At 54.2% G+C, this 26,805-nt stretch overlaps 3 protein-coding genes across 31 annotated transcripts in view; all 3 read left to right on the top strand.

The window, feature by feature from the left end:
• The first annotated feature begins 485 nt into the window (after positions 1-485).
• Positions 486-11,758, top strand: IL17RE (interleukin 17 receptor E). Of its 2 annotated transcripts, none has more exons than XM_023619994.2 (16): positions 486-739; positions 1,063-1,078; positions 1,684-1,806; positions 2,427-2,524; positions 2,782-2,941; positions 3,037-3,176; positions 4,040-4,108; positions 5,115-5,181; positions 6,140-6,315; positions 6,401-6,448; positions 6,531-6,576; positions 6,750-6,898; positions 8,593-8,661; positions 9,161-9,212; positions 9,295-9,393; positions 9,853-11,758. In XM_023619994.2, exons 1-16 carry the CDS (start codon positions 608-610, stop codon positions 10,407-10,409), a joined length of 2,001 nt encoding a protein of 666 aa, XP_023475762.1. In that variant the 5' UTR covers positions 486-607; the 3' UTR covers positions 10,410-11,758. The 2 variants fall into 2 exon arrangements, with proteins under 2 accessions (XP_023475762.1, XP_070094566.1); XM_070238465.1 differs by lacking the exon at positions 486-739 and adding an exon at positions 796-912.
• An 84-nt stretch (positions 11,759-11,842) lies between these two features.
• Positions 11,843-23,500, top strand: IL17RC (interleukin 17 receptor C). 25 transcript variants are annotated; one of them, XM_070238449.1, is made up of 19 exons: positions 11,843-12,093; positions 12,380-12,401; positions 12,598-12,750; positions 13,026-13,100; positions 13,192-13,301; positions 14,280-14,391; positions 14,726-14,770; positions 16,590-16,690; positions 16,953-17,012; positions 18,811-18,865; positions 18,948-19,129; positions 19,222-19,272; positions 20,233-20,284; positions 20,446-20,567; positions 20,817-20,876; positions 21,415-21,463; positions 22,521-22,616; positions 22,721-22,759; positions 22,848-23,500. In XM_070238449.1, exons 1-19 carry the CDS (start codon positions 11,989-11,991, stop codon positions 23,474-23,476), a joined length of 2,118 nt encoding a protein of 705 aa, XP_070094550.1. In that variant the 5' UTR covers positions 11,843-11,988; the 3' UTR covers positions 23,477-23,500. The 25 variants fall into 25 exon arrangements, with proteins under 25 accessions (XP_070094550.1, XP_023475754.1, XP_023475752.1 ...); XM_023619986.2 differs by having other exon boundaries at positions 20,230-20,284; XM_023619984.2 differs by having other exon boundaries at positions 16,590-16,729.
• A 163-nt stretch (positions 23,501-23,663) lies between these two features.
• CRELD1 (cysteine rich with EGF like domains 1) overlaps positions 23,664-26,805 on the top strand; it is an 8,235-nt gene continuing 5,093 nt past the window's right edge. For 2 of the 4 annotated variants that reach the window (XM_023619996.2, XM_070238467.1), the window contains exons 1-2: positions 23,915-24,473; positions 24,711-24,793. In XM_023619996.2, coding sequence (XP_023475764.1) covers positions 24,264-24,473; positions 24,711-24,793 — 293 coding nt within the window. In that variant the 5' untranslated portion in view covers positions 23,915-24,263. Of the gene's footprint in view, positions 24,474-24,710; positions 24,794-26,805 lie in introns of all 4 variants that reach the window. The other 2 variants (XM_023619997.2, XM_001915434.5) reach the window with 2 other exon arrangements.

Raw genomic sequence — 26,805 nt, 5'->3', positions numbered from 1 at the left:
CTATAGTCCTGAGAGCAGCCAGATGGGGAACCGGGATGCATATGGGGGCACGTGAGGTTTATGTGCATCCTATAGTGCTTTCTTGTTGTTCTGCCCGACTTTAAACGGTGCCTCAGTCACCTCTGTCTCCAGCACCCAATGCAGGGTAGTGCTTAACGGCTCTGTTAACTCTCTAAGTGAGGAGATGAAGCATGTGTCCAGGGGAGATCCAAGTCCAAGAGCAGGTTAACGGGCATGTCAGATCTGCACGGTGTTGCAGGAGGAGGAGGGGTTAAGAAATGGGTGCAGCCCGCCATCCCCCGAACCCAGTGCTGGCCTCTTTCCTGTTATTTCTCTGCCAGAGCCGAAGCCCCTCGCCCACCAGGTGGGGCCAGTAGGGTTTTCTGGGGGGGCAAGCGTCCCTCAGTCCCTCCGCTTGGAGGAGAAGGAATGCGGCCTGGCAGGCTGGTTAGGATCGAGGAGGAGCTTTAGGGCAGGGCGGGGCAGGGGCAGGCTGAAGCGAGGACTCCTGCTGGCACTGCGCTCCCTGCTGCTGCACAGCAAGGCTCTGCCGCCCACCTTCAGGCCGTGCAGCCATGTTCTGGGTGCCCTGACCCCACGGAAGCCCATGGGGAGCCCCGGACTGGCTGCCCTGCTCCTGCCTCTCCTCCTGCTGCTCACTGGCCTCTCTGCCCGCCCTGGGATTGCCTGCCCCTCCCTGCCCCACTGGAGCACCCGCTGTCTGCTGGCCTCCCACATGGTAAGGCCCCGCCGCCGAGTGGGAACACCTTCCTGGCACTGGCTGGTAAAGCTCCCCACTCTCCTGCCTGTCCTTCCCTACCTCTCCAGTCCCTGTGCTCTGGGGGCAGCCTCAGTGTGTCCTCTACACGGTCTCAAAGGGGTAGCCAAGGTCCTGGTGCACTGAGAGCCTGGGTAAGGTGGAACTGGGAAGAAAAGAGCCAGAGGGGTTGGGCTATTAGCTTATGGGCCTCGGAATTAGATGATTAGAGAGACCTCCTTATGAGAATCCCTACTAATTATACTTCTCTCCTTTCTTTTCCCTGCTGGGCCCTGTGCCTTCAGGATGACAAGTTCATTGGTGAGTCTCATTGTTTGCCTCATTCCTCTTTTCCACATCCCTTTTGTTACAGATCCCCAGGGAGCCTTCCATTCTAATTTTGGTTCCCAACCTGGGAAGTAGCATAGTATCAAGGAAAAAGCATGGGGTTTAGAATCAAGGCAAACCTGGATTTGCATTAGAATTCTGCCACATACTGCCCGTGTGGCTTCTGCACTTAACCCCTCCGACCCTCAGTTTCTGAGGGTAAAGCAGCGCAGTGGAGATGATTGCACGATGAAGACTGTTGCTGCTGAGCTGTGGGGAGGGTTAAATTAGAGGCGCAGGTAAATCTCCAGGCACTCCCCCTAACTGGTCCCTCACTCCTGTCAGTAACACAACCATGATCCTTCATATTTTATGGTGCATTCTACTCTATAAAGCATCTTCCCACACGTTATCTTACTTGATCTTGACAGCAGCCCCACTTTATGAATGAGTAAGCTGAGGTTTAGAGAGGTCTGTAACTTGCCCACGGTCACATGGCCAGGATGTAAGTGGCAGAGTTCAGCCTCAAGTCCAACTTGTCTGAGGCAGGAGGGACCTCCTTGGACCCTACCATTTGATTTCCTTTTCATCTTTCACAGGAAGGGCTGCCTATATTCCTTGCCGTATCTGGATGGCCCTCCCCGTCTCTCGAAAGCCTTTGTGTGCTGGACTCTGGCACTGCGCCTACTGTTTGTGCCTGTGTCTGGTGTCAGATCTTTCAGGTTTGAGAAATAGCTCTTTGGGCCATTCTCAGTGGAGATGTGAATTCAGGGGCATTTGGTGGGGGGGGGTGGCGGGTGGGCAGGCTCAGGCAAAGTGGGACTTATACCAGAACAGATGTTTTTCCTGTTGTCAGTCTCAGCAGAGACTCAGGTCATCCTCACGTAGCACACCGTGACTGACAGTCGTGAGTTCAGTCATATCATTTTGTGATGGTGTTTCTCATTTCAGCTGGTACCAATTCTTGGGATCAAAATGTTTTAGTTCTACGAATTTACTATTATTATCTTCTATTTGTAAAGTAAGATCTTTCTTATTCAACTCTGTATTTTCATTGCCTAGCTCAGTGCCTGCCCATACACTGCTTAAAAATTGGCAGTTTCTAATTTTTCACTGTTACAAATAGTGGTACAATGAACGTCTTTGTGTATATATAGATATATATATAGCTTTGTCTTTACTTAAGAAATTAATTCTTTTTTTGATTGTATCGCGACTTTCAGGACTAAAGAAGTTTGATGTCATTACCCTCCTTGATCTAAAATGACTTGCTCGCCAACATTAGGCCACATCTCCAGGTAGGGGAGTGGCAATGAAGGTAAATGTGTCCTCTCCTGCGCAGGCCGTCAGTGGGGCTGGTTCCACCTCCTGGTGCAGAATTCCTACAAGTCTTACAAGTTCCAGTTCTGTAGGAGACACAAGATGCTGGTATCTGCTCAGGTACTCTTCCAACCTGGATCAGCCCTGCCCTACACCCTATGGCCCTCTCCTGTCTGGCCTCTCATTTTATTCTCCAGTCACACGAGAGAGATAGAAACTGTGGAGATGAAGTAGATTGTTCTGTCTGTTACAGAGGTAGGGAAACTCAGGCCTAAACGTTGAGCAATTTGCCTTTGGAGCCCCAGCTTCCAGAAACAGGAATAGAAGGCAGAGTTCCTGATTCCTGGCCTAAGGCCAACCTTGATCTCTGCCTACAGAGGGAGCTGCTGAGTAGCTGTTGCGTGTCTAAGAAGGGCCATCACAGCTCCGGCCCCTCCCCAGATACCTCCCACAAGGGGCTGCGCTCCAAAAGGACCCAACCTTCAGATCCAGAGGCAGTGGAAGGTCTCCCCAGACCCGGCTCACAGAGGCATGGAGGTAGGCATGGGGTGTGATGGGGGTTGGGTGCAGCCAAGTAGTGGCGCCTGCGCTAAGCCTGAGAGACAAGGCCACCAAGTCCCCCTTCTCCCCAGGGCCCGAGTTCTCCTTTGACTTGCTACCTGAGGCACGGGCTATTCAAGTGACCATTCCTCCAGGCCCTGAGGTCAGCGTGCGTCTTTGTCACCAGTGGGCACTAGAGTGCGAAGACCTGGGCGGTCCCTTCGATGCCAAGGTATGGAGTGCCATCTCCCTGTAAAAAGCCAAATCACAGAGCGCTAGAGCAGAAAGAACCTACCCATTGAACAGATGGGGAAACTGAGGCCCAGAGAGAGATGGGAGTTGTCCAAGCCCTCCTTACGAGTCTGAAGTGCCTCGCATTAAGACTTCTTTGGACTAGACAGAAAACGCAAGGGGTCTTGTCCCCTAGGAGGAGAGGAGAGGCAGGGGCAGGCAGAGACCTGGAGCAACGCTGAATGCCTAGCAGAGAAATGAATACAGCACTTCCCCCCGTGAGAGGACCCTCAGTGAGATTCAGCTTGCGTTAAGAAGCCTTTTCAGTTCCCCCAAGAAGTTCTTCTCTTTGAGAAAATGAAGTGGTCACATCTGTCTTGGTTCCTTTCCATCTCCTCCCTTTGTTGCTGCCCCTCAGAGAATGAGATGTCCCCCATGCTCCCAGTCCAGGCTCTGACACCCCATTGTAACCTCCAGTTGTCACAGATGCCCGTAACACTTGGTACCATTGGCAGGGACTGCTGCTGTGCCCAAGGCCCTCAGCTCTCTTCATTTACAAAATGGTGATAATACTGCCCGAGATCACTCTGATGCTAGCGTTTAATTAATTGAGTTAATGCTTCTAGAACCTAGCACCCTACCTGGCATACAGTAGGGGCTCAATAAATGTATATTCCTTTCCCTATCTCCTCCCTCCCCCACCCCAACTCCATATAATATGGAGACATTTAGAGCAAATAGTGAGACTATAGAGCAGAGACCGCCTGAGAGGAAATTTCTTAGCGAGAGAAATAAGTCTCATGTACGAGGTGGCTGTACCCTTTCTCAGGCATCTCTTCTCTCCCTTTGCTGCTTCATCAACAGAAAATTGTGTCCGGGGGCCATGCTGTAGACCTGCCTTATGAATTCCTTCTGCCCTGTCTGTGCATAGAGGTGAGCAGAGGAAAAGCTGTGGGTTGTCCATGCTGCACCCCTAGGCCCCCAGATAGGGAGGTTTGTCAAGCATATCTCCAGTAAGTCAGGTTTAAAAAGAATTGGGTATTAACGAGATGCTTGGGAAGACTGATGCCAGCTTGGCTGTGGTCAGAGATGGAAGGGTCCTCCTGAATATGGGACATAATTGGGGGTGATTCCAACCTCAGCCCCATCCAAACCCAGCTTCCCTTGGTTCAGACTTGGCCTCAGCCCACAGAGGCAGAATAGACAACTGCCTTCAATGTGTGTTCTGAGGAGTCACGATGGGGGCACGTGGCCACTGCAAAGTTCTACATGGCCCCCAAAATCTTGACTCCCCCCTAGCCTTCCATGGCAGTCCTCCTTCTCTCCTTATAAGTCTGAGACGCCTGGCTTTAAGACTTCTTTAGACTAGATAGAAAAGGCAGGAGGCCTTGTCACCGAGGAGGAGACAAAAGAGAGGGTTCAGGAAGAGATCTGGAATTAGTTCTACGAATTTACTATTATTATCTTCTATTTGTAAAGTAAGATCTTTCTTATTCAACTCTATATTTTCATTGAGATCTGGAGGAACAAGCACCTGCCAGGGTGGACGACCATTGGGCATTTGGGCAGTCCTGGGGGAGGGGCCCACACAGGGCACTGGGCACCCTGGGAATCGCTGAGACTGGAGGCTAGGGAAGCCAAAAGTTGAGGAATGTGGATTTCACGATCTCCCTCTTTCCGGGGATAGGTTCTCCTCTCCAGGGAGAAAAGGACTCAGCTTCTCCCTTACTGATCTCGCTCCTAAACTCTGGAGTCCCTCCTCCAAGTGTCAAGCAGCACCCATCCTTGCCCACACCTCACACTGCTCCCCCTCCTCAGTGCCCTGCCAGCTCAGGCAGCGTGCATCTGGGTAAGGTCAAGCCAGAATGAGTTTCAGGTCTGAGTGATATAGGAAAAGCCATTCCTCTGACCCTCTGTGCCCGCTCCCCTGTCCCCCCAGGCATCCTACCTGCAAGAGGACACCGTGAGGCGCAAAAAGTGTCCCTTCCAGAGCTGGCCTGAAGCCTGTGAGTGCTGCTCGTATGCATTCTTGTGCATGCACAGCCTCTCCCTGTCTCTCTCTTACACACATACATGCACACACACTTCACACCCGTGTCGGAGGAAGCCCCAGAAGGCATGTAGGCACTTTCCCTGGAGTCAGTGGGTGAACAGGGCTACTGTATCTACCGACCAGTCTGCCAATAGATCAGTATTGAACATTGTACAGAAATATGAGACCCAAGAGGTAGTGTCCTATGAGAATGGACCAGAAGACCTGGGGTCACATCCCAGCTCTGCCACTGATTCTTCTCTGAGCCTCAGTTTCCCCATCTGTAAAATAATGATACTTGCACTGCCTTACTTTCCAACTGTTTATGTAGCTTGAATTCAGTATTATCTGTGAAAGTAGTTGATGACATCTAAAGTGCTGTACGCACATCATTGTCCCCAAGTTGAAGAGACTGGCTGCTCAAACATGACAAACGAGTAGCACAAACGCAGCCTGCAGCCCAGGGCAGGGTTGTAATTAAGGACTCGGCTGTAGGGCAGGAACTCAGGAGAGGGAGAAGCCCGTGAGGACTGTCGTGAGCAGAGAAGGTCTCTTAGAGGGGGTGGCACCTGAGCTGGGCTCAGAAAATGGGTAGGATTTAGAAAGTGGAGAAGGGAAGGGACGGCATTCCTGGTTCTGTGAAGAACCTAAGCAAAGGTATGAACGTTTCAAGTTTGGGGAGCAGCAAGGAAGTGGCCAGAATGGAGCCCAAGAAGGGAGGAGACAGCTAAATAAAAGAGGTAATAAAACGGGCTGGGGAAGGCACATATGTTTATTGGGTACATAGAAGGCCAGCAAGTACCTGGTAGGTGTGGAGCACCTTCACAGAGTCGTCTCTTGATGCCCTGGAGATGGGGGTGGCAAAGCGAGGCTTCCCCGAGGCAGGGCTCAGGCCTCCCCAGGCCTCACTCTCTGTCCTGCCTCCTGCCCAGACGGCTCGGATTTCTGGAAGTCAGTGCAATTTACTGACTACAGCCAGCACAGTCAGATGGTCATGGCCCTCACACTGCGCTGCCCCCTGAAGCTGGAGGCCTCCCTCTGCCAGAGGCAGGGCCGGCGCACTCTCTGTGAAGACCTCCCCAATGCCACGGCTCGAGAGTCTGAGGGGGTGAGACAGGCCTCCCCAGGGCCTGGGTGGGTGGCACTGGGGCCCAGGGCCCTGCTGCCTCACTGACTCCCTTCTCCCACCACAGTGGTATGTTTTGGAGAAGGTGGACTTGCACCCCCAGCTCTGCTTCAAGGTACGAGCATGGGCAAGAGGGGATGGGTAGGGGTATGGATGGTGCCTGGAGCTTGCTCACTTGCCATTCTTGGATTTCTCAGTTCTCTTTTGGAAACAGCAGCCACGTTGAATGCCCCCACCGGACTGGTGAGCCAAAAAGTGACCCCAGCTGGGACCCCTTCCCACCATCTCACCCTCACCCAACTGTGACCGAGCCAGACTCTAGCCCTGCCCTGACTTCTCTGTCAACTGCAGCCCAGCTCCTATTACCTCCCACAAGCAGGGTCTCTCACATGATGCCCTTTCCCACTCCCTGGCAGCCCCATCCTGGAATGTGAGCATGGATACCCAAGCCCAGCAGCTGATCCTTCACTTCTCCTCGAGGACGCATGCCACCTTCAGTGCTGCTTGGAGCCACCCAGGCTTGGGGCAGAATGGCTTGCTGCCCCCTGTGTACAGCATCAGCCAGGTATGGCCTAGCCAGGACTTGGCCCCCACTTGGTCCTGTTACTCAGAGCACAGCAGGTGCAGGCAAACAACTCTCTGACTTCACAGCATCTGGTTATTCCTTGACTGGATCTGCCTTTGTTCACTGGCTCCTCTGCCAGTCAGTGGGGTCTTTGCTGGAGCAGTTTCGAATTCCTTTTAGTTTCTGAACTTACAGGGATAAACAGAGATAAGTGACTGGTCCTCCCACATCCAGCTGTTCTCTGGCCCCCCAGAACTGCTGCCACGTATTACCTTGATGCCCTCTCTTGAACTGAGCTGTCCCCTCCCACCATGCTCCTGTCTGCCTCCACAAGGCACCTGGCAGAAGTTCTCTGACCGTCTTGGGAGGCAGAGCCCCTAGAAGCTGAAGTGCTCTTTGCACAATACTGTAAACGACTGACAGATTTAAGTCTATCATGTGAACTAAGAACACTTTGACTAGCAGACTCTGTTCCGTGTATCTGATATAAACCCACAAATATATCCACAAACCCACAGCACCAAGCTAAGCATGACTAGCTCTTTTCAGTTTTTTCTTAAATGCTCACTTGCAGCTTGTTTGTTTTGCATTCTCTGAGGCTCCCAAGCAGGGGTGGTAGCAAATGCTTAAGATTTAAGACAAAGTCATGTGGGATAACCTAAAATTGAGAGCTAAATCCGTGGACTCCTTCGTTTCTGTAGCTGGGAGAAGACCACCTCCACTGAGTTCAGCCATGATTTGAGAGCCACTGCGTCAGCACCTGCTCACAGTGGGCTGGAGAACGGGGTCTGGGACAGGGGTGGGGTAGTGCTAGGGGATGGAGGGTGTTCCCAAGGATGGAGACTCTGATCACCTCCCTAACCAGCACCCAGAACAAAGGGTGGAGCCACATTCTGCCTGTAGACAGATGGCAATCAATTCTGTCCAATTCAGCATGCATTTATTGAGTGCCTACTCTGTGCTTCCCCTGTATTAGGCCCTGGGAGATACAAGAAAAGTATATAACACAGTCTTTGCCCCTAAGGAGTCCACAATGTGAGAATAGCTACTACTACTAAATGAATACACGCTGCACTGTGTATTACAAAGGGTGTTCACATGTGTGTTCCCATGTGATGCTCTCAATAACCCAGTAAAGTAAGGATTATTATCTCATATACAAATGAAGAAACTGAGCTCAGGGAGGAAGGTAACGTATCTCTACGCAAAGATCACACACCCAGGACCACAAAGGCAATAGTTAAGCCTGACTTTATTAACCGTGGTCTCTTGACTCCACAACTTAGATTCTTTCCAATGGACAAGCCGCCCCTTCGGGTGTGCAGGACAGAGAAGGGAGGCAGCGTATAATTAGCCTCCCTGGTTTGTGAGCTGCTGGAGGACAGAGACGACGTCTGCGCCCGCCTTCTTTCCTCAGGGCTTGGCCCAGAGTAGGCGCCCAGAGTATGTTTGTTGATGAGTGTCTGATTGCCTGATTAATGTGTATCTGTGCAGCAGTTCAGACCTGGGAATGATCAGCAGGATCTGGGAATGAAGCCAGGGAAGGCTTCAGGAGTGGCCTTGGCCTTCAGCCTGGGTAGGATTTGGGGGGGGGTGGGGGGTAGAAAGGAGGAACAGCATGAACAAAGACTCAGAGGCTCGACCGAGCCAGATTTGCTCTATGGGGACGGTCATTCTGTTGTTTGTTCCAACAGACTCAAGGCTCAAGCCCAGTGACACTAGACCTCATCATCCCCTCACTGAGGCCGGGGGGCTGTGTCCTGGTAAGGACTCCTGCCCTCAGTCTGTACACACTCCCCTAGCATCCACTCCACAGGCGGGAAATCCAGTCTGCAAAAACGTTTGGTTCGGCCTGCATGGTGTTTGAAATTGGAATTGTTTGCCACCATTTAAATACTGGGAGATGTCATATTTTAAAAAGCTGATTTCTCGCTTCTCTTGAAAAATCAGAAAACCTGGTGTTCTGTGTTTGCACTCAGGCATGGTGACAGTGGGCTGGAGCTCAGTGGTGGCTGATTACCTCAGTCGGGGCCTGTTCCCGCCGGGTCCTCATGGACACCGTGGCCAACTCTGAGTTTACTTTTGGGGCTTGCCACTCTTGATTTGTTCTGTGCCCAGCCAGACCTGCACCAGATGCAAACCCTGTGCTGGAGTAATTCCCTATCCGGGGGGCCTCCCCTTCTCATCCCCAAGCCTCTTTCAACTTCCCCTGTGAGGAGAGGCTACCCTGGCTCACAGGGGTGGGGCGCTCTGTGCCCTCAGGTGTGGAGGTCAGATGTGCAGTTTGCCTGGAAGCGCCTCTTATGTCCAGATGGTGAGTTCTTGAGGGGGGAGGGCACTTAGGGCAGAGGTTGGGCGCCGGGGAGCCTGGCTTGGCCTCACCCTGCTTGACTCAGTCTCTCATAGACGCCTGGGACTCTTGATCTTGGCACTGCTGGTCCTCACCACCCTATTGGGCGTTGTTCTGGTCCTCACCCACCGGCGCCCACTGTCAGGTAAGCTCACTTGGGGAAACCTGCTGGATTCAGCCCAGCTCCTAGGCTAGTTGCCCCCCACCGCTCCCGTGCCCAGGCTCCCTGTGACTGCACCCAGCTCTCTGCTACCCCCAGGGCTGAGCCTCAGGCCCCCTAGTGGGCAGGAATGGTTAAGGCAGGGCAAAGGTCCCTCTGTGCAGGTGTTTTACTATACTGTCTCTGGGCAAGAGGCTAGTGTGGGGCGGAAATCCAGACTGCGCCGCACCTGCCAAGCCTAGCGCCCTGGCCCTCGCCCCTTCCGGGGCGCCTTTATCTAATTAGCCCAAAGGCACCTTACAGGCTAAAACTACTTGGATACCCACCTCCAGCACAGATCCAGAACTGCGGCGGGCCCCCTATGATGTAGCCCCAGGGCCGGGGAGGAGAGGGCTGGGCTGTCCCTTAGCCCCGACCCTGTTCATCTGTGGCTCCCGCTCCCAGGCCCGGGCCGAGCGCGGCCGGTGCTGCTGCTGCACGCGGCGGACTCAGAGGCACAGCGGCGCCTGGTGGGAGCACTGGCTGAACTGCTGCGGGCAGCGCTGGGCGGCGGGCGCGACGTGATCGTGGACCTGTGGGAGGGGACGCGCGTGGCACGCGTGGGTCCACTGCCGTGGCTGTGGGCGGCGCGGGCGCGCGTGGCACGGGAGCGGGGCACCGTGCTGCTGCTGTGGAGTAGCGCCGGCCCCCGCCCGGCCCGTGGCCCGGATCCCCGCGCCGCGCCCCTGCGCGCCCTGCTTCGCGCCGCCCCGCGCCCGCTGCTGCTGCTCGCTTACTTCAGTCGCCTCTGCGCCAAGGGCGACATTCCCGCGCCGCTGCGCGCCCTGCCGCGCTACCGCCTGCTGCGCGACCTCCCACGCCTGCTGCGGGCGCTGGACGCGCGGCCTTCCACCGAAGCCATCAGCTGGGGCCGCCTTGGGGCTGGGCCGTGCCTGCGTGGTCGCCTGGAGCTGTGCCGCCGGCTGGAACGCGAGGCCGCCAAGCTTGCTCACCAAGGCTGAGCAGAGCCCCGCCGCACCGGAGGATGTCCACGGCCGCAAGCCTAGGGCCTCTACCCTGGAATCCTCGGGGTGACCCCTCAGGACTGGCCAAAAAGACTTACTTTCTGCCTCCCAGCCTGGGGGCAGAGCACCTCACTCACTGTCCCAGCCGGTCCCCACGTGTGTCCCGCTTCCTCCTCGTGCTTACCCTGCCTCTCAGAACCCTCAGGGAGAGAGCTACTCTCTACTGAGACCTTCTCTGCCCCTAGTCCTGTTGGGGGTGGGGGATCTTCCCACTTCCTCTCTCCCAAGTTCCAGAAAGAGAGTGATCTGCACGTGCTCCAGTCCAGGTTGGAGAGGTAGCGGAGGTAGGCGCTCTGGCAGTTCTGAGCCGGGGGTGGCTCCAGGTTGTGGGGGAAAACCCCTTTGGGAGCCAGGGATCCCCCTTTCCCAGACCTGGGACCTGCCCAGAGGAGGAGGGAGGGAGGGCTCAGGACCCTGGGAAAGAGGCTTTGGCCCTGGGTGGCCAGGGCAAAAGTGGGACAGTGGAGACCAAGATGGGAGAAAGATGAATAAAGATAACCGTGAGGGCTAAACTAAGAAACGCAGCGTGCTTCTCTGCTATGCCTGGGGTGCTGAACTGGGGGAAGGGTCAGTACCACCTTCAGTGTGTGGGCTCGAATCCTCCATGTCCACATCCACATCTGTCATGTTCTCACCAGCAATGCCTCTGAAAAGGCAAAGGAGGATCTTGATCCTCACCGTGACTCATCGAGAGAAGAGAGGAAAAAGCAGGTTCAGAAACGTGCTGTGTGTCCATCATCATACAGCCAACCCGTGGCAACAGCAGAGAGGGGACCCCTGTCTGCCTGGCTCTGGTCCTGCGTTCCTTCCTCCTATACCACACTTAAGCGTAGGCCAGGAAGTGGTGAAAAGCCCACTTTATGGTGCCCATTGTCACTGCCTGTAGAGCTCCTCTCCCACTGAGGGTCACTGAGGCCCAGGGAGTATGTGTGAAGGGACCTGGGGTGCCCAGTAAGAGGGGACCCAGTGAGCCCTAGGATCCCAGAACCTGTGTCAAAGGGTCACGTGGAAAGCAGAAATGCCCCAGGATTGCCCAGGCCCGGGGGTGCACTCGTCAGAGCCCTCCTCCTAGGGACTCCCAGGGTGAGTAAGAGCTCCCTTACTCAGCCATGTTGCTGCCACCCACTCCAGGGGCCCCTCCCAGTCAGATGTCAGCAGAGGAGGAGGAGGAGGAGAGGGAGTGAAGGAGGAGGTGAGACTATCACCCCAGTCCAAGGCTGCTGGCTCCCAGGCCTGGTGTTGGTGGGAGGGACAGGGCGGGGCAGGAACAGCCGGCTTCGTGCCCAGAGCCAAAACGAAAGCACTCGGCTGGGACTGGGACGGCAGTCAGGATTCCCAGGAAAGGGAGCGCGCAAGCTAGCCAGCCCTGGGACCCTGAGGCTGGGGACGGATTCCCGCCCCTCTTGCCTACAGGCGGGCGGGCGGGGCTGAGTGGGAGTAGAGGTGGGCTGTCTGCCCCCCCCTCCGGGGGGGCAGGACACAGCCTCAGGCCTGGGTGCCGCCCGGCACCTAGAAGATGCCCATGCCCTGGTTCCTGCTGTCCTTGGCACTGGGCCGAAGCCCTGTGGTCCTCTCTCTGGAGCGGCTTGAGGGGCTTCAGGACGCTGCCCGCTGCTCTCCGGTGAGTCTGGGCCCTGGGAGTGCTGAGGAAGGCTCAGGGTTCAGTCTGCGGCCCATCAAGGCCCCAGCCTGGCTCCTGTCACTGCCACTGCCGCCAGAACCGCCCTGGCTGGTCTGTCTGGTGCTGATGGGGTGAAAGAAGAATGGGCAGGGGGCAGGAGCTGGGTCTGTCTCCTTCTTGGAGGGGCTTGGAATAGTGAGCCCAGAAAGATGTGGGTGGGGGTCTCAGGGGGGAAAGATGGTTAGATTTGGGGGCACAAACTGACTCTCCTTTACCTCCTTCCTAGGGCCTCTCCTGCCACCTCTGGGGTGAGTAGCCCTACTTTTAGAGAGAAAAGAACTTCCTTGGTCGGTGGAAGGGAGGAGGGCTGCCCCAGTCCCATGTTCTCACCACCCACCCTCAGCTCAGGAAAAGCCCAAAGATCTTTGGTCCTCTGGGGTGTCAGGTGCAACCAAACTCTGGGTTCAGAGCAGCCTCAGCTCCTACCTTGCCCTTCATGCACAGATGGTGATGTGGTCTGCCTACCTGGGAGTATAGTGTCTGCCCCAGGCCCAGTGCTGGTGCCCACAAGCCTGCAGACTGAACTGGTGCGGAGGTGCTACCAGGAGACCGACTGCGACCTCTGTGTGCGTGTGGCTGTCCACTTGGCTGTGCATGGTGAGCATGTCATCCTGTGACAGTACATGTACACATGTGAATGTGTCTTAGATGGGCCTGAGGACCAGGGAGTCTGTCACGCAGCACTGGGCATTCTCAGTGTTCTCCTGGAGGACACTGGCCGAAGGACCCCCAGGGTCAGCCTGGTCTCCCTGTCCACCCCCGAGACCCCAGGCCTGGCCTCTGCTTGCATGCCCCTTTCTGGAAGGAAGCCAAGCCCCAAGCCAGCCCAGGGCAGGGGGCTTCACCTGGGCCTTGCTCTTGGGTCCTTCCAGGGCACTGGGAAAAACCTGAAGATGAGGAAAAATTGGGAAGAGCAGCTGATCCAGAACCTGAGGAGCCTAGGAATGGTGAGGAGAATCTGGCTGGCCCAGCCGCGCCTCGCCAGGGCCTTGCCTGCAGCCCCTGGGCCTGACTGACCCTCTGCCCTGTTGCTCACAGCCTCTCTCCAGGCCCAAGTGGTACTCTCCTTCCAGGCCTACCCCACTGCCCGCTGCGTCCTGCTGGAGGTGCAAGTGCCTGCTGCCCTCGTGCAGCCCGGTCAGTCTGTGGTATGTGAACTAATAACAATACCAATAACAATACCCACCTCCTAAACTTGGCATCTATAAAGTGCTTTCCCGTGCATTATCTCTTTAATCCTGATTCTGCCAGGGCTGTGAGCAAGTTCTTTCAGCCCTTTTTGCCTCAGTTTTCCTGTCTGTAAAGTGGGAATAAGAATAGCCCTACCTCATATGGCTGTTGTGAGAATAAAAGGAGTTGATACGTGTAAAACGCCTGGTGTCATGCCCGGCCCTGAAAGGTCTCAGGAAGTTTCATTTTTCCTTTCTTTCATAATCCTCAAAACTACCCTATGAACTAGGCATTATGACCCTCATTTTCCAGACAGAGAAGCTGAGGCGTGGAGAGGGGAAGTCTGTGGGCTGGATCCACTTCTCCGGACTTCCTGCCATGGCACGTCTGCCCCATGTACACACCACGGTGCAGGGGGTGGGGCTTCTCCCTACCTCAGGAGGCCATATGTGGTTGGAAGATGTACTTCCGCTCGGGCCAAATCACTCAAACCCTTTGACTTCCCCTCTGGCCCCCAGCTCCCGGCCAGTTTTCTCTCATCTGGAAAACCGTAGAATGGGAGAGCATCAGCTGGCCTACCTCACAGGGCAACTGTGAGGACCACTGAGGCACCAGGTAGAAGAACCACTTCTGTGAGAGGGGACATCCCACATTTACAGTGGGGGTCACACCTGAGCTTAGCCACATGACCCAGGACAGCAGGGGTAGGGGCAGGGACTCAAACATCTAGGGCCCTATCCCTGCCTTGCTGACGCACACACTGAGGGTGTGTACTTTAGAGCTGGGGGCCCCTGAAGGACACGTTAATGGCAGAATTTCAGGTCACACAGTATAAACAGTCATTGGTTGTGATATGGGAGCGGGTGAGCAGAGTGGTCCAGGCAGAGTACCCCAGAGCCCTTGGCCTAGAATCTGAGCCCTATGCCACCAGCCTCCCGCCACGCCTTTCCTCACAGGGCTCTGTAGTGTTTGACTGCTTCGAGGCTGCTCTGGGGACTGAGGTGCAAATCTGGTCCTACACTCAGCCCAGGTACCAGAAGGAACTCAACCTCACACGGCAGCTGCCTGGTAAGTGGCCTCAGAGCCTCAGGGGCCCCAAGTCCTGGTCTCCCTGGTCTTTCTCCCCTCTGGCCACTTCCTTTCTGCTTTCACCCCCTTCCCAGACCCATCCCCTCTCAGGCAAGGGTCTGAGCTACACTCCTCCCCAGAGTCAGTCCCCGTGCCTCCTCTCCCCGGGTGACATTGCTTTCCAGTGCTTGGGAAGGTGCTTTGGCCACTGGATAGATGTGGGTGGTATCTAGGGGACAGGGAGCCCTTCCCAGTGCTCCCCATGGGTCGGACTGCTCCCCTTCTTTCTTTGGCCCCCGGTCCCACTGGAGGCTTTTCTGTGATCTCTCCCCAGACTGCAGGGGGCTGGAAGTCCAGGACAGCATCCAGAGCTGCCGGGGTAGGGGCTAGGGCAGCGGGGCTGGGAGAAGGGAGGGCGGGGTCTGGAGCGTGAGGGACCCCTGGAGTCAGCTTCAGGTCTGGGTGCCACAGCCCAAAAGGTCCGAGAGCACATTCATTCATTCACTCATCACACACGAACTGCAGTAGCTCCTACTCTGTGCCAGGCACCGGGAATATAAAGTGGATCTCTCACTCCTTATAACAAAAACTTGATAGTAACAGGGGCATCAAGAGGCCCAAGGCATTGTCGAGATTATGGCGCACCCCCAATATACCAAAATAAAAATAATATTAGACCATAAAATAAAGGGTAAGAAAGTGAAGGTTTTGATGATTTTTCCCATACGCTGTTTGGACTTTGTTTTTGCTTTATTTTTTGTTTTGTATTTTCTTTTTTATTGTGGTATAACATACAGAAAAGTGTGTAAAGTGCACTCGTTTTGCTGTCCAGTTCAGTTAATTTTTACCTATGTATACACTGCATGGCTACCACCCAGATCAAGATAGAAACACTGTGATATTATTATTATTATTATTTTTAAAGATTGGCACCTGAGCTAACAACTGTTGCCAATCTTTTTTTTTTTTCTGCTTTTTTCTCCCCAAATCCCCCCAGTATATAGTTGTATGTTTTAGTTGTGGGTCCTTTTAGTTGTGGCATGTGGGACGCCTGATGGCCTGATGAGCAGTGCCATGTCCATGTCCAGGATCTGAACCCGGCAAAACCCTGGGCCGCCAAAGCGGAGCCCGCGGACTTAACCACTGGGCCATGGGGCCGGCCCCATATTTTTTGAACTCTTAAATGATTTCAGCTTCATTTTCCTTTGGCTGCCTTAAACTTAGGCTTGGCCTGCCTCTTTGGTGATTCATTTAAGACTACTCAGCACCAGAACTTTGAGGACACAGATATCCGTCATTGATTTCATGTCGTCATTCATTCAGTAGACGTTGATTCACTTATTCAACAGATGCTTTTTGAGTAATGACTTTGCCTAAGGCATAGCCCTCAGCACTGGAGATAAATCAATAAACAAAACTGATGAAAATCCCTGCCCTCACCTAGCTGAGGGTTCTGGCTGGGAGTCAGGGTCTGGGGGGTTGATGGAGGACACGGTAAATACATGGGGATGTGCAATATGCAATCACTAACAATGTGATTAGTGCTATGGGGAAAATGCAGCGAAGGGGGATAGGGAGGTTGGGAGTTGCAGGGGTCAGGGATGGCCTCACTCTAGTGAGCGAAGACCTGAAGGAGATGAGGGAGGAGCCATGTAGGTATCTGAGGGAAGTGGGAGCTGCCAGGGCAAAGGGACTGAGGCAGGAGTGTGTCTGGTGTGTTTCAGCATTAGTAAGGAGGCCAGTGTGTCTGCAGCAGATTAATTGAGGACGAGAGTGCTAGGAAATGAGTTAGAGTGGTCATGGCAGCCAGATTGGGTAGGGCCTTGCAAGCCATTGTAAGGACTTTGGCTTTCACTTCGGGAGGAATATGGGGGGCCGTCAGAGGGTTCTAAGCAGAGGAGAATGATTTATTTTACAGTGGTTACGGGATCTTTCAAATGGCTGCAGAGGGAGAAGCAGGGAGAAGAGTTTCTCATGACCATATAGTGGGGCCTCTGTGGCCGCCTATGTACAGCAGCCCCTGGGACGGCTTCTGGGGACAAAGTCTGGTCTGAGACGGGGACACAGGCCCTGCCTTGCAGGATCCTCCCAATCTAAGGCATTTAAAGGAACTCCAAAGGGTCACTCGGCAGGTATGGCCCAGGCTTGGGTGTGCAGAAGAAGTGGAGGAAGTCACTCTCTCTTTTCTTCCCCCGCAGCCCTGCCCTGGCTCAGCGTGACTGCAGATGGCGACAACGTGCACCTGGTGCTGGATGTCTCTGAGGAGCAGAGCTTCGGCCTCTCCCTCTACTGGAACCAGGTCCAGGGCCCTGTAAAACCGTGGTGGCATAGAAACCTGGTGAGGCCTCTCCCGCCCCAAGTCCATTCCCACTCTAGGACGATGCTCATGCTAAGGGTGTGAGCGCATTATCCAAGGGGACCTTGGAGAGGACGTAGCGACTCACACCTAAAGCGAGGAACATTGCTGGGGGAACCGCCGCCCACCTGTCTTCCTCAACTTTGCCCTCCAGCCTTCCTCCTCCTCATCTTCCCCAACTTCTCCCCTTGTGCTTGTCCCACAGACTGGGCCGCAGACCATTCCCTTGAACCAAACAGACATAGTTCCCTGCCTCTGTATTCAGGTAGGAGCAGAGTCCAGCTGGGGGCCAGGGGAAGGGGTCTGGGGAGTTGGTGAGGGGGATGGCCCTCACCTTCTTGGTCTCACCATCCTCCACACTCCTCTTTGAAGTGGAAACTCTGGCTCCTTAGGGTGCCTGGCCCTCCCTTGGCCTTTGGTGTCCTATGCCTTCTGGCTGTTGCATGCCCCGAATGCTCTTCCTGTCCTCTATCCACTTATGGACCCCTATTTATGCTTCATGGCCTCGTTCAGATGTCATCTCCTCCCCGAAGCCTTCCTCTACTCCTCCAATGCCCTCTTTGTGCTCCCCTGAGGGTAGACCGAGTGCTGTGAACTCAGACTGGTTTGAATCCTGACGCTTGCCATTTGCTACCTGTGTGATCTTGGGCAAGTCACTTCACCTCTCTGAGCCTGTTTCCTTCCCATCTGTAAAATGGGAAGAATAACAGTACCAGCCTTATAGGGCTGTTCAAGGAAGTGTGCCACATTCAGGCTCATATATGGTAGCTCTTTCCTCTCCCTCCAATTTCACATAATTAGTTCCATCTATTTTACCTTTGACATTGTTTCTCATTCTCTTTCCCTCTCCTTTCCATCTCAGCCCAGTTTGGGCTTCTATCATCTCTCCTCTAGACCATTTCAATAACTTCTGGCCCCACCTCCTTTCCCGTAACTTCCCTGGCAATCTGGGCCCATATTCTGACCCCCAACTAAATCTTTCCCACTGTATCTTTCCCATGATTCCCCTCTATGGGAATTTTGTTACATCCAGATAGAGCTACTTATCAAGATTCACTCACCTCCACTTTTGCTCAGGTGGTTCCAACTTCCTGAAATGCCCTCGCTTCTTTTCTATACGACCAAATCCTTCCAGCTCAAATGTCACCTCTTTCTCAAAGCTTTTCCCCAACCTCCTGGCCTCTCTTATCTCCAAATCCCCTTGCGCTTCTGTCCTTCCTTGTCCATTTATCACTTCCTTTTTAATTTGGGCACTTATCTCATTTTTTCTTGTACGCAACAATTGCTCGATAAATGAGTGAAAATTTATTAATTTATATACATGTTTTATCCACTGTGAATCTATTTCCTTGAAGGCAAGAAAATAATGTCTAATTCAAATTTAGTAACCCCCCCAGATCTTTGCACAATGCCTGTCACATAGTAGGTGCTCTTAATTAAAGTCTTGCTGAATAAATTAATATATTATCTCTAGTGCTAAGCACATTATAGGTGGACTTTAAAAGTCTATTGAAAGAATAAACGAATGTATCCTTAACACTAGCACAGTGCCTAGCACATAGTAGGTTTTCACAAAGTGATTGTGGATTTCATTATTGGGTCACTAGTGCCAACCATAGTGCTAAGACATATAGAAGGTACTCATTAAGAATTTGTTAAATGGGGGCCCACCAGGTGACAATGGTTAAGTTCCTGCCCTCTCCTTCCGTGGACTGGAGTTTGCTCATTTGGATCATGGGCCTGGACCTACACACTGCTCATCAAGCCATTCTGTGGAGGAGTCCCACATGCAAGTAGAGGAAGATTGACACAGATGTTAGCTCAGGGACAATCTTTTTTACCAAAAAAAAAAGAGTTTGTTAAATGAAGATGTTGCCAGATGTTGGCATAGGATTTGCTGGAAGAATAAATGTGTGCACCTCTAGGGCCTTGCAAAGGGTGAAAAGACCAGGCAAGTGTTTGTGAAACATAGGCTGAATGGATGCATCCCAGGTGCCCAACAGAGGCCCCAGCACATGCTCCTGGAGGGTTGAACTGAACTTTGGAACTTGTTTCTTTTCCAGGCGTGGCCTCTGGAGCCCGACTCCGTCAGGACAAGCATCTGCCCCTTCACGGAGGGTGAGCAGACCGGCTAGGGCCAGGGTGGGCATGGTGCAGGCCAGTGAGGGCCGGGCGCCCAGTGACTGGCCCCTCTCTGCAGACCCACGGGCACACCGGAACCTCTGGCGGGCTGCCCGGCTGCAGCTGCTGCCCCCGCGGGGCTGGCGGCTGGACGCACCGTGCTCCCTCCACGCCCAGGCCACACTGTGCTGGCAGGCACCCAGCAGGGGCCCCTGCCAGCCTCTCGTCCCGCCGTTGCCCAGAGAGAATGTCACTGTGAACGTAAGCGAGGCGGTGGCTCCCGGGGTTGTGGAAGTTAGGGGAGGCGAGAGGGGGTAACTTTCCTGAACCTATCCATTCCCCTCTTTCCACAGATGGCCCTTGAATTCCCATTGCTGAAAGGCCACCCCAACCTCTGTGTCCAGGTAAGAAGGGGACGCCAGAGTGCTGGGCTGGGGGCAGGACCCGGCGCAGACCCCCAGAGGAGTCACAGTGCTCTGGACCCAGTTTATCCTCGGGTCCCTGGAGCAAAGTGGTTGCCGGCTTCCTCTTTAGGAGTTCCACTGCATCTTTACTCTAACAGTGCATGGGACCCTGGGCAGGTCAGTCCCCCTCTCTGACGGTCAGTCTCATCTGTGTGATGAGGATGATAATAGTAACTACTTCAGAGAGTGGTACTGAAGATTAAACAAGAGAAGTGCTTCACCAAGGGACTGGTACAGACTAGATGTTCAACAAATGCCAGCTAGCAGCTTTCGTCATTGCTATCGTCATCCAATTTCCCTACCTGTAGGACAGGTTGCTCTCCAGCTTCAAAGGGTGATTATAAACATATTTGTTCAAGATTTATTGAGCTTCTGCCATGTGCCAGGCACTGTTTTAGGCACTTGGGATACATATGTCAGTTAATAAAATCAATAAATGTTCCCACCCTTATAGAGTTTATGTGCTAATGGAGAAAGGCAGACAATAGGTATAATAAGTAAATTGTTACAGGATGTTAAAACTGTATATAAACACTATGGGAAAAGGTGGGGAAGGATAAGGGAGAATGGGGTGGCAATTGCAAGTGGGGTGGTCAGGTGAGGCCTCTTCGAGAAGTGGTTAGATGAGAAGGGAATGTATGAAGTGCTTGGTCAGACATGAAAAGAGCTAATTTAGGGTCGTAAGGCCCCTTGGCTCAGATGACCTCACAAGGCTGAGACTGAGAAAGATAGAGTGACTCCTAATCACCCAAGCTTGAAGCCAGATCTGCCTAAAGTCAGGTCCAGAGTGCAGAACCCCCAGCCCGAGAGGCCTCCCCTTACCTGTCCCTTCTCTTCTGCTCTTTCTGCCCTTGACTCTGGCTTTTCCTTGTGTCCCTAACCCTGGCCCCCTCCAAGCAGGTGAGCAGCTGGGAGAAGATGCAGCTGCAGCTGCAGGAGTGCTTGTGGGCTGGTGAGTGGGGCCTGGGGGACACTGGGACAGGGCCGTTGCAATAGGGGTAAACCCCAGAAATGCCAGCTCCTGGGGGTGAATGTAAGGCATGGAGGAGGGGAGCAAGTGGCAGCCCCAAGCAAGGTTGGCTCTCACTCAGAGTGGGCTCTCACCCCTTCCAGACTCCCTAGGGCCCCTCAAGGATGATATGCTGCTGGTGGAGGCAGGAGGTCCCCAGGACAACAGATCATTCTGTGCCTTGGAACCCAGTGGCTGCACCCCACTGCTCAGCAGGGCCTCCACGGTGAGTGCTGGGGGACCCTCCTGCTTGTACCTACCTCCTCAGCTCCATCTCAAACCTGGCCTCAAATTTTCCCTTTATTCAACTTTTCCCCTCCTCTGTGCCAGGCCCTGTGCTGGTTCTCAGTGGCCTCTCAAAAATCTCCCAGCCTCCCCCCACCCCCCACTGACTACTATTCTGCCCAGCTGCAGCCTGGTGGTCTCCTAGGTGTGGTGCCCCTAGGTGACAGCCCCCTACTCCTTGGCTTGGCAGAGGGCAGCTCGCCTTGGAGAGCAGTTACTACAAGACCTGCACTCGGGCCAGTGTCTGCAGGTGAGTAGGTGGCAGGAGGGCCCTGCCCCAATACCCAAGGGCAATGGCCCTCAAACTCTGTCTTCGGCCTCTTCCTCCTCTTCCCGTGACTAACAGAAAGCACCAGGAAAACTCTCGCTCTTCCTAGGCAGGGGCCACGTCACTGTCCCTCCAGCACCCACCCACTATCTATTTGTGTTTATTTTGTGTCCAGCCTTGGGGAAGTTAAGAGTTGAAGACACATAGTACCTGTCCCTGAGTTGCTCACTGCTGGCCAGAAACCAGTCAACAGAAAACCACATTCCCATGTGCTAAGCATGGGGTTCCAGGGAGAGCTTCAAGGGGCTCTTCATGTAGGCTGGATCTGGCATGGAGGAAGGCACCAATCAGCAGTAGGCACAGCATAAGCAAAGACAGAGCGGCTTGCAGGAGCCTCCTGTGTGTTTGGGGAAAGAGGCACAGTGGAGGCTGGGAATTTGGAGATCAGGCTGGCCAGAACTTAGTGGATGTTGAACACCAAGCTGGGGGCTCTGGGCTTCGTTTTGTTTGTGTCTTACAGCTGTGGGATGATGACCTGGGAGCCCTGTGGGCCTGCCCAATGGACAAGTGTGAGTATTACAAGAACTGCCTTTCCTCTCTGTACCAGGAGCTGGCATCTTGACAGGGAGCACTCATGGGGGCAGCACAAGCAATGGCCTCGTCCTTCACTGGCTAAGATCAATCAGAGGGTCATTCCTTCACTCAAAAACCATAATGAGAGTTTGCAGGGATCCCAGCATCACCAAAAAGAGACAGTCCACGCCCCAACTCAGCCATAGAAGGCTGGAAAGACATTAGCCAAAAATCACTTACATTTAGTAAGTGTGAGCTACTGAAGCACTCACTAGAAAGTAAAAGTGTCCAAATCCATGAATGCATACAGTGTGGACCCGACCTCGGTGGGCTGAGGAGTTCGGGGGAAAGGTTCCAGCTGAACTCTGAAGGCTGATCTAGGTGAGGGGGGTAGAGAAGCATTTTTATGAAAATGGGGTGCTTTTTGAGGAACTCCAAGGTAGCCAGTGTGGCCCAAGGGTCTTGGGAAGCAGACGTTGTCATGAGATGAGGATGCAAGGGCCATGTAGGGCTTTGGGAGGCAATGTGAGGAATTTGGATTTTATCTTAACAGTAGCAGGATCTTACCAAAGGGCCATAATCAAATTTGTGTTTTTAGAAGATCTCTGGGGCTGCCATGTGGTGAATGGATTGGAGGCAAAAAAGAGGTCAGGGACACCAGTTAGAAGGCTGCTGCAATCATCCAAGAGAGAAGTCAGGGGCCCAGCAACCCTAGGCTTAGGGGACAATAATATCAGCTGACATTTGAGCACTTAATACCCCCAGCATGGTGGTGTTTTTTGTGTATTAATATATTTAGTCCTCACAACGACCCTATATAGTAGCTACTATTGTTATCCCAATTTTATAGAGGTGAAAACTGAGGCAGAAGGTGAAGTCACTTATCCAAGGTCACCCAAGCAGATGGATCTAAATTCATATACTGGCTCTGCCACTATGTGCTGTGGACTTTGGGCAAATCACATCATTTCTCTGAGCCTCAGTTTTTCTCCTTCGTGAAGTGGGGTGAAAGTGTAAGGGCTCTAATTATCTTGTCTTCTCCCCTGGGTCTAGACATCCACCAGCGCTGGGTCCTCGTGTGGCTCGCCTGCCTACTCTTTGCCGCTGCGCTTTTTCTTCTCTTCCTTCTCAAAAAGGACCACGTGAAAGGTGAGCGCTTCCTGGCTCCCCATTCCCCAGGGGTAGCCTGGGAGTTTGCCAAGAGAAGGCGGCGGCTGAGCTCACCGGCTGCCTCCGCCCCTCTCCCCAAACAGGGTGGCTGAGGCTCTTGAAGGAGGACATCCGCGCGGGGGGTGAGTGTGAGCGAGCGCGGGCGGGGGCCGCCCCCGCGGGCTGGGCCTCGGCCCTCTGACGTCTTGCCCCCTCTGTTCTCTCTGGCAGCGGCCGCCACGGGCCGCGCGGCTCTGCTCCTCTACTCCGCCGACGACGCCGGCTTCGAGCGCTTGGTGGGCGCCCTGGCGTCGGCGCTGTGCCAGGTGCCGCTGCGCGTGGCCGTGGACCTGTGGAGCCGCCGTGAGCTGAGCGCGCAGGGGCCCCTGGCCTGGTTCCACGCGCAGCGGCGCCGGACCGTGCAGGAGGGCGGCCTGGTGGTGCTGATCTTCTCGCCCGGGGCCGTGGCGCTGTGCCACGAGTGGCTGCAGGACGCGGGGCCCGCGCCGGGGGCGCACGGCCCGCACGACGCCTTCGCCGCCTCGCTCAGCTGCGTGCTGCCCGACTTCCTGCAGGGCCGGGCGCCCGGCCGCTACGTGGGGGCCTACTTCGACGGGCTGCTGCACGCGGACGCCGTGCCCGCCCTCTTCCGCGCCGTGCCTGTCTTCTCCCTGCCCTCACAGCTGCCCGCCTTCCTGGGCAGCCTGCAGGGGCCCCGCGGCCCGCGCCCGGGGCGGCTGGGCGAGAGGGCGGAACAAGTGGCCCGGGCCCTGCAGCCCGCCCTGGACAGCTGCCTCCGGACCCCGGGGACCGCGGGGATGGGACGCGGGATGGGACCGGAGGCAGGGGACAGGACCTGAATAAAGGCAGACGCTATTTTTCTATCCGTGTCTCCCACACGTCTCTGTGAGCGAGCAGCTCGCCTGACCAGCGGCCCGCGTCGCGCATCCCCGCGCCCCTTTAACACCCAAACAGGTGCAGCCCGGCACCGCCTCCGGTTGGCTGGGGTGGGGTGACGCAATCGCACATGGCCCGCCACCATTGGCTGTGGCTTGGGCTCCGCCCCCCGGGCTGCGGAGCTGGCGGAGGTTGCACGTCTGACGCAGGCAGCGGCCGCTGCGGGCCCGGCGGCGTTGGGCAGGCTGAGCCGTCGGCGCTCGCGGGCTGGCTTGGTCGTCGCTTCCTCCCTCGCGGCCTCCGCGGACCTGGATCCTCCCCTGCAGGCTCGTGGGCCACGCCTTTGCCGCCTGCCGGCCCCGAACCTGACCCCTTCTCTTCATATCCGGATCCGGGCTCCTCCCCCAAGACCGCCCATCCGGCCTCTTCTCCCCAATACTTGGAATCTGACCCATTCTCCCTAATTCCGCTGATCCGGCCCCTAATAACCCATATTCAGACCCTCAAACAATAAGCTGACCGCTGGCCCCTGGTAAAGGATCCAGGCCGCCTCCTCCACGGTGACGAAGATAACTTATTCCCGTCCTGGCACTGCCGAATAGTCTCCCTTCCCACCATCACTCCTCCCCCCGGCTGTGCCCCAGTCTAGCCTCCTTTTCGAATAATAACACAGATCTGGGCTCCCAGACCCGCGGCACCTTAGAACCGACCCTTTTCTTTCTCGCTTGGCTCCTCGAGCGAACCCTCTGCATGCCCTCTATCTACAGGTCGCCAGCCTGGGAAAAGATGGCCCCACGGCCCGGCAGGGACCTGGTCCCACCTCTGCTCTGGAGCCTGAGCGTCTTCCTAAGCCTCCCAGGCCCTGTCTGGCTCCAGCCCTCTCCGCCTCCCCAGGCTTCTCCCCCGACGGAGCCCCATCCGTGTCATACCTGCCGGGGACTGGTTGACAGCTTCAACAAGGTGGGTGCACCAGCAGCCTCGTGGGAGGGGGCCCAGCTACTATAGCACAGGGATTGAGAGTAGGGAGCTCTGGGATGCAAGTCTGCGTGGATTCAAGTCCCAACGTGGTTACTTACTAGTTGTATGGCCTTGATCAGGTTGCCTCTCTGTGCCTCAGTTTCCTGGTCAGTGAAATACTGAAGTGCTAGAATGTGCCGGGCACTGTACTTAGCTATTGCCACTTTTCTCCATTTCCAGGGCCTGGAGAGAACCATCCGGGACAACTTTGGAGGTGGAAACACGGCCTGGGAGGAAGAAAAGTTGTCCAAATACAAAGACAGGTAAGCGGCTGGAGGTGTAGGTTTGTATACCTCACTTCCCGAGCTCTGCTCTGCTTGTGCACCTAGAGACTCTTGGGGAGCGCTCATTCAACAAATATCAGCGAACATTTATAGTACAGCAGTAAACAAGGCAAGCAAACTCATCTTCAAGGAGCTTACATTCTAGTAAAGGAGACAGACACTGAGTAAGTAAATAATGTCCTATCAGGTGAGGAACAGTCAAGCAGGGAGGACTACAGAATGGTGGGAGGCATGGTGTTCAAGGTGTGACGTTCGAACAGAGACCTGAAGTGAAGAAGCAAGCTGTGTGACAGTCAGGGAAGGGATTTGGACAGAGTGGGACCGAGCTTGGTGTATTTGAGAAGTGGCTGGATTTGGAGTGAGCAGATGGGAGAGTGGCAGAAGGTGAAGGCAGAGGGCCCTGAGGCCGCAGAAAGGGGCTGAGATTTCATTGTGAGTGAAGTGGGAAACCACTGGAAGGTTTGGAGCAGAGAAGTGATGTGGTCTGTTTTGTACCTTTAAAAGATCACTCACACTGCTGTGTAGCAAACAGACTGTGGGGCCCAGGGTGGAGCACGCAGGGAGACCAGCCCAGACGCTAGTGCACGGTCCAGGCGTGAAGGCGGCTTGAGCGAGTGTGGTGTCTCGTGGTGCACATTGAGAGAAGGACTCAAATTCTGGGCGTGTTTTGCAGTTAGAGTGATATGACTTGATGATGGATTCATTACGGGGTATGAGAGAAGAAGAAGAAAAGATGCTTGCTAGATTTTGGACCTGAGCAGCTGGGTGACTAGTGAGGCTGTTTTCCGAGATGGGAGAACTGAGGAAGGAAGGGGAAGATGTGGGGGGGCTGGACTCAGGCACTCCTGTGAACCTGTTGGGCTGAGACGGCCATTAAATAGCCAGGCAGAGTTAGGGTCAAGAGTCCGGAGTTCAGGAGAGAAGTAGGAACTGGGATCATGAGTTTGGGAGTCAGCAGCATGTAGTTGGTCTAAAAGGCCATGGGTCGAGATGGGGTTATATGGAGAGGGCTTTGAGAGAGGAGAGGCCAAGTCCCAGGCCCTCCAGCTTTTCACAGTCAAATCGAGGAGAAGGAATCAGCAAAGACTTGGAGTTAGACAGACCTGGCATGACCCTTTGTCCCCTGAGGAAGGTCACTTAACCTCTCTGAGCCTCAGGTTCCTCACTGGAAATGGGGACATTAATACCTGCTTTGCCTATTTCATAGGATTGTGGTAAGGATTAAACTGTGATGCCCACTAGAAATAAAAGGTTTTGTTATTATGTAACATTGGTCATTTTCCTTCCCCTCACTGGGCCTCAGTTTCCTCATTTGGGAATGAGGGGATTGGCCAAAATAACCCTAAGGACACTTGCAGCTCTTTAGTGGCTCCTGTTTGTGTTTTTTGTTTTTTTTTAAATCACTTCTTCCTGTATGCCAGACACTGTGCTAGCCCCTTTAAATACATAATATAATACATTATATGTATAAAAAATTTTTTATTGTGTTAGAATACGCATAACATAAACTTTACTATTAGAGACATTTAGTACATCCACAATGTTGTGCAACCTTTACCACTGTCTAGTTCCAGAACATTTTCATCACCCCGAAAAGAAACTCTATACCCATTAAGCAGTCACTCCCCAAGCTCCCCCACCCCCTCCCCAGCTCCTGGCAACCACTAATCTGCTTTCTGTCTCTATGGATTTTCTGATTCCATTGCAATCATACAATATGTGGCCTTTCGTGTCTGGCTTCTTTCCTGAGCATAATGTTTTCAAGGTTCATCTACGTTGTAGCATATATCTATACTTCTTTCCTTTTTAAGGCCTAATAATATTCCTGTGTGTGGATATACCACCTTTTGTTTATCCATTCATCACTTAATGGACATTTGAGTTGTTTCTCCCTTTTGGCTATTGTATATAGTATTGCTGTGAACATTTGCATACAAGGTTTTGTTTGAAAACCTGTTTTCCATTCTTTTGGATATATACTCAGGAGTGGA

This window comes from Equus caballus, chromosome 16 (genome assembly GCF_041296265.1).
Source record: "Equus caballus isolate H_3958 breed thoroughbred chromosome 16, TB-T2T, whole genome shotgun sequence".
NCBI classification, from domain to species: Eukaryota; Metazoa; Chordata; class Mammalia; order Perissodactyla; family Equidae; genus Equus; species Equus caballus.
The sequence above is the reverse complement of the archived record's forward strand: the minus strand, read 5'-3'. Positions and strand labels throughout refer to the sequence as shown.

What these genes read in the sequence shown, in the direction of transcription:
- IL17RE (XM_023619994.2), top strand. Translation starts at nt 608, where the DNA reads ATGGGGAGCCCCGGACTGGCTGCCCTGCTCCTGCCTCTCCTCCTGCTG. An exon ending in GGCCGGGGGGCTGTGTCCTG is followed by an intron (nt 8,662 to 9,160) that starts GTAAGGACTCCT and finishes CTGTGCCCTCAG; the next exon opens with GTGTGGAGGTCAGATGTGCA. An exon ending in CCACCGGCGCCCACTGTCAG is followed by an intron (nt 9,394 to 9,852) that starts GTAAGCTCACTT and finishes TCCCGCTCCCAG; the next exon opens with GCCCGGGCCGAGCGCGGCCG.
- IL17RC (XM_023619983.2), top strand. Translation starts at nt 11,989, where the DNA reads ATGCCCATGCCCTGGTTCCTGCTGTCCTTGGCACTGGGCCGAAGCCCT. An exon ending in TGCAGCCCGGTCAGTCTGTG is followed by an intron (nt 13,302 to 14,279) that starts GTATGTGAACTA and finishes CTTTCCTCACAG; the next exon opens with GGCTCTGTAGTGTTTGACTG. An exon ending in TTCCCTGCCTCTGTATTCAG is followed by an intron (nt 17,013 to 18,810) that starts GTAGGAGCAGAG and finishes TTTCTTTTCCAG; the next exon opens with GCGTGGCCTCTGGAGCCCGA.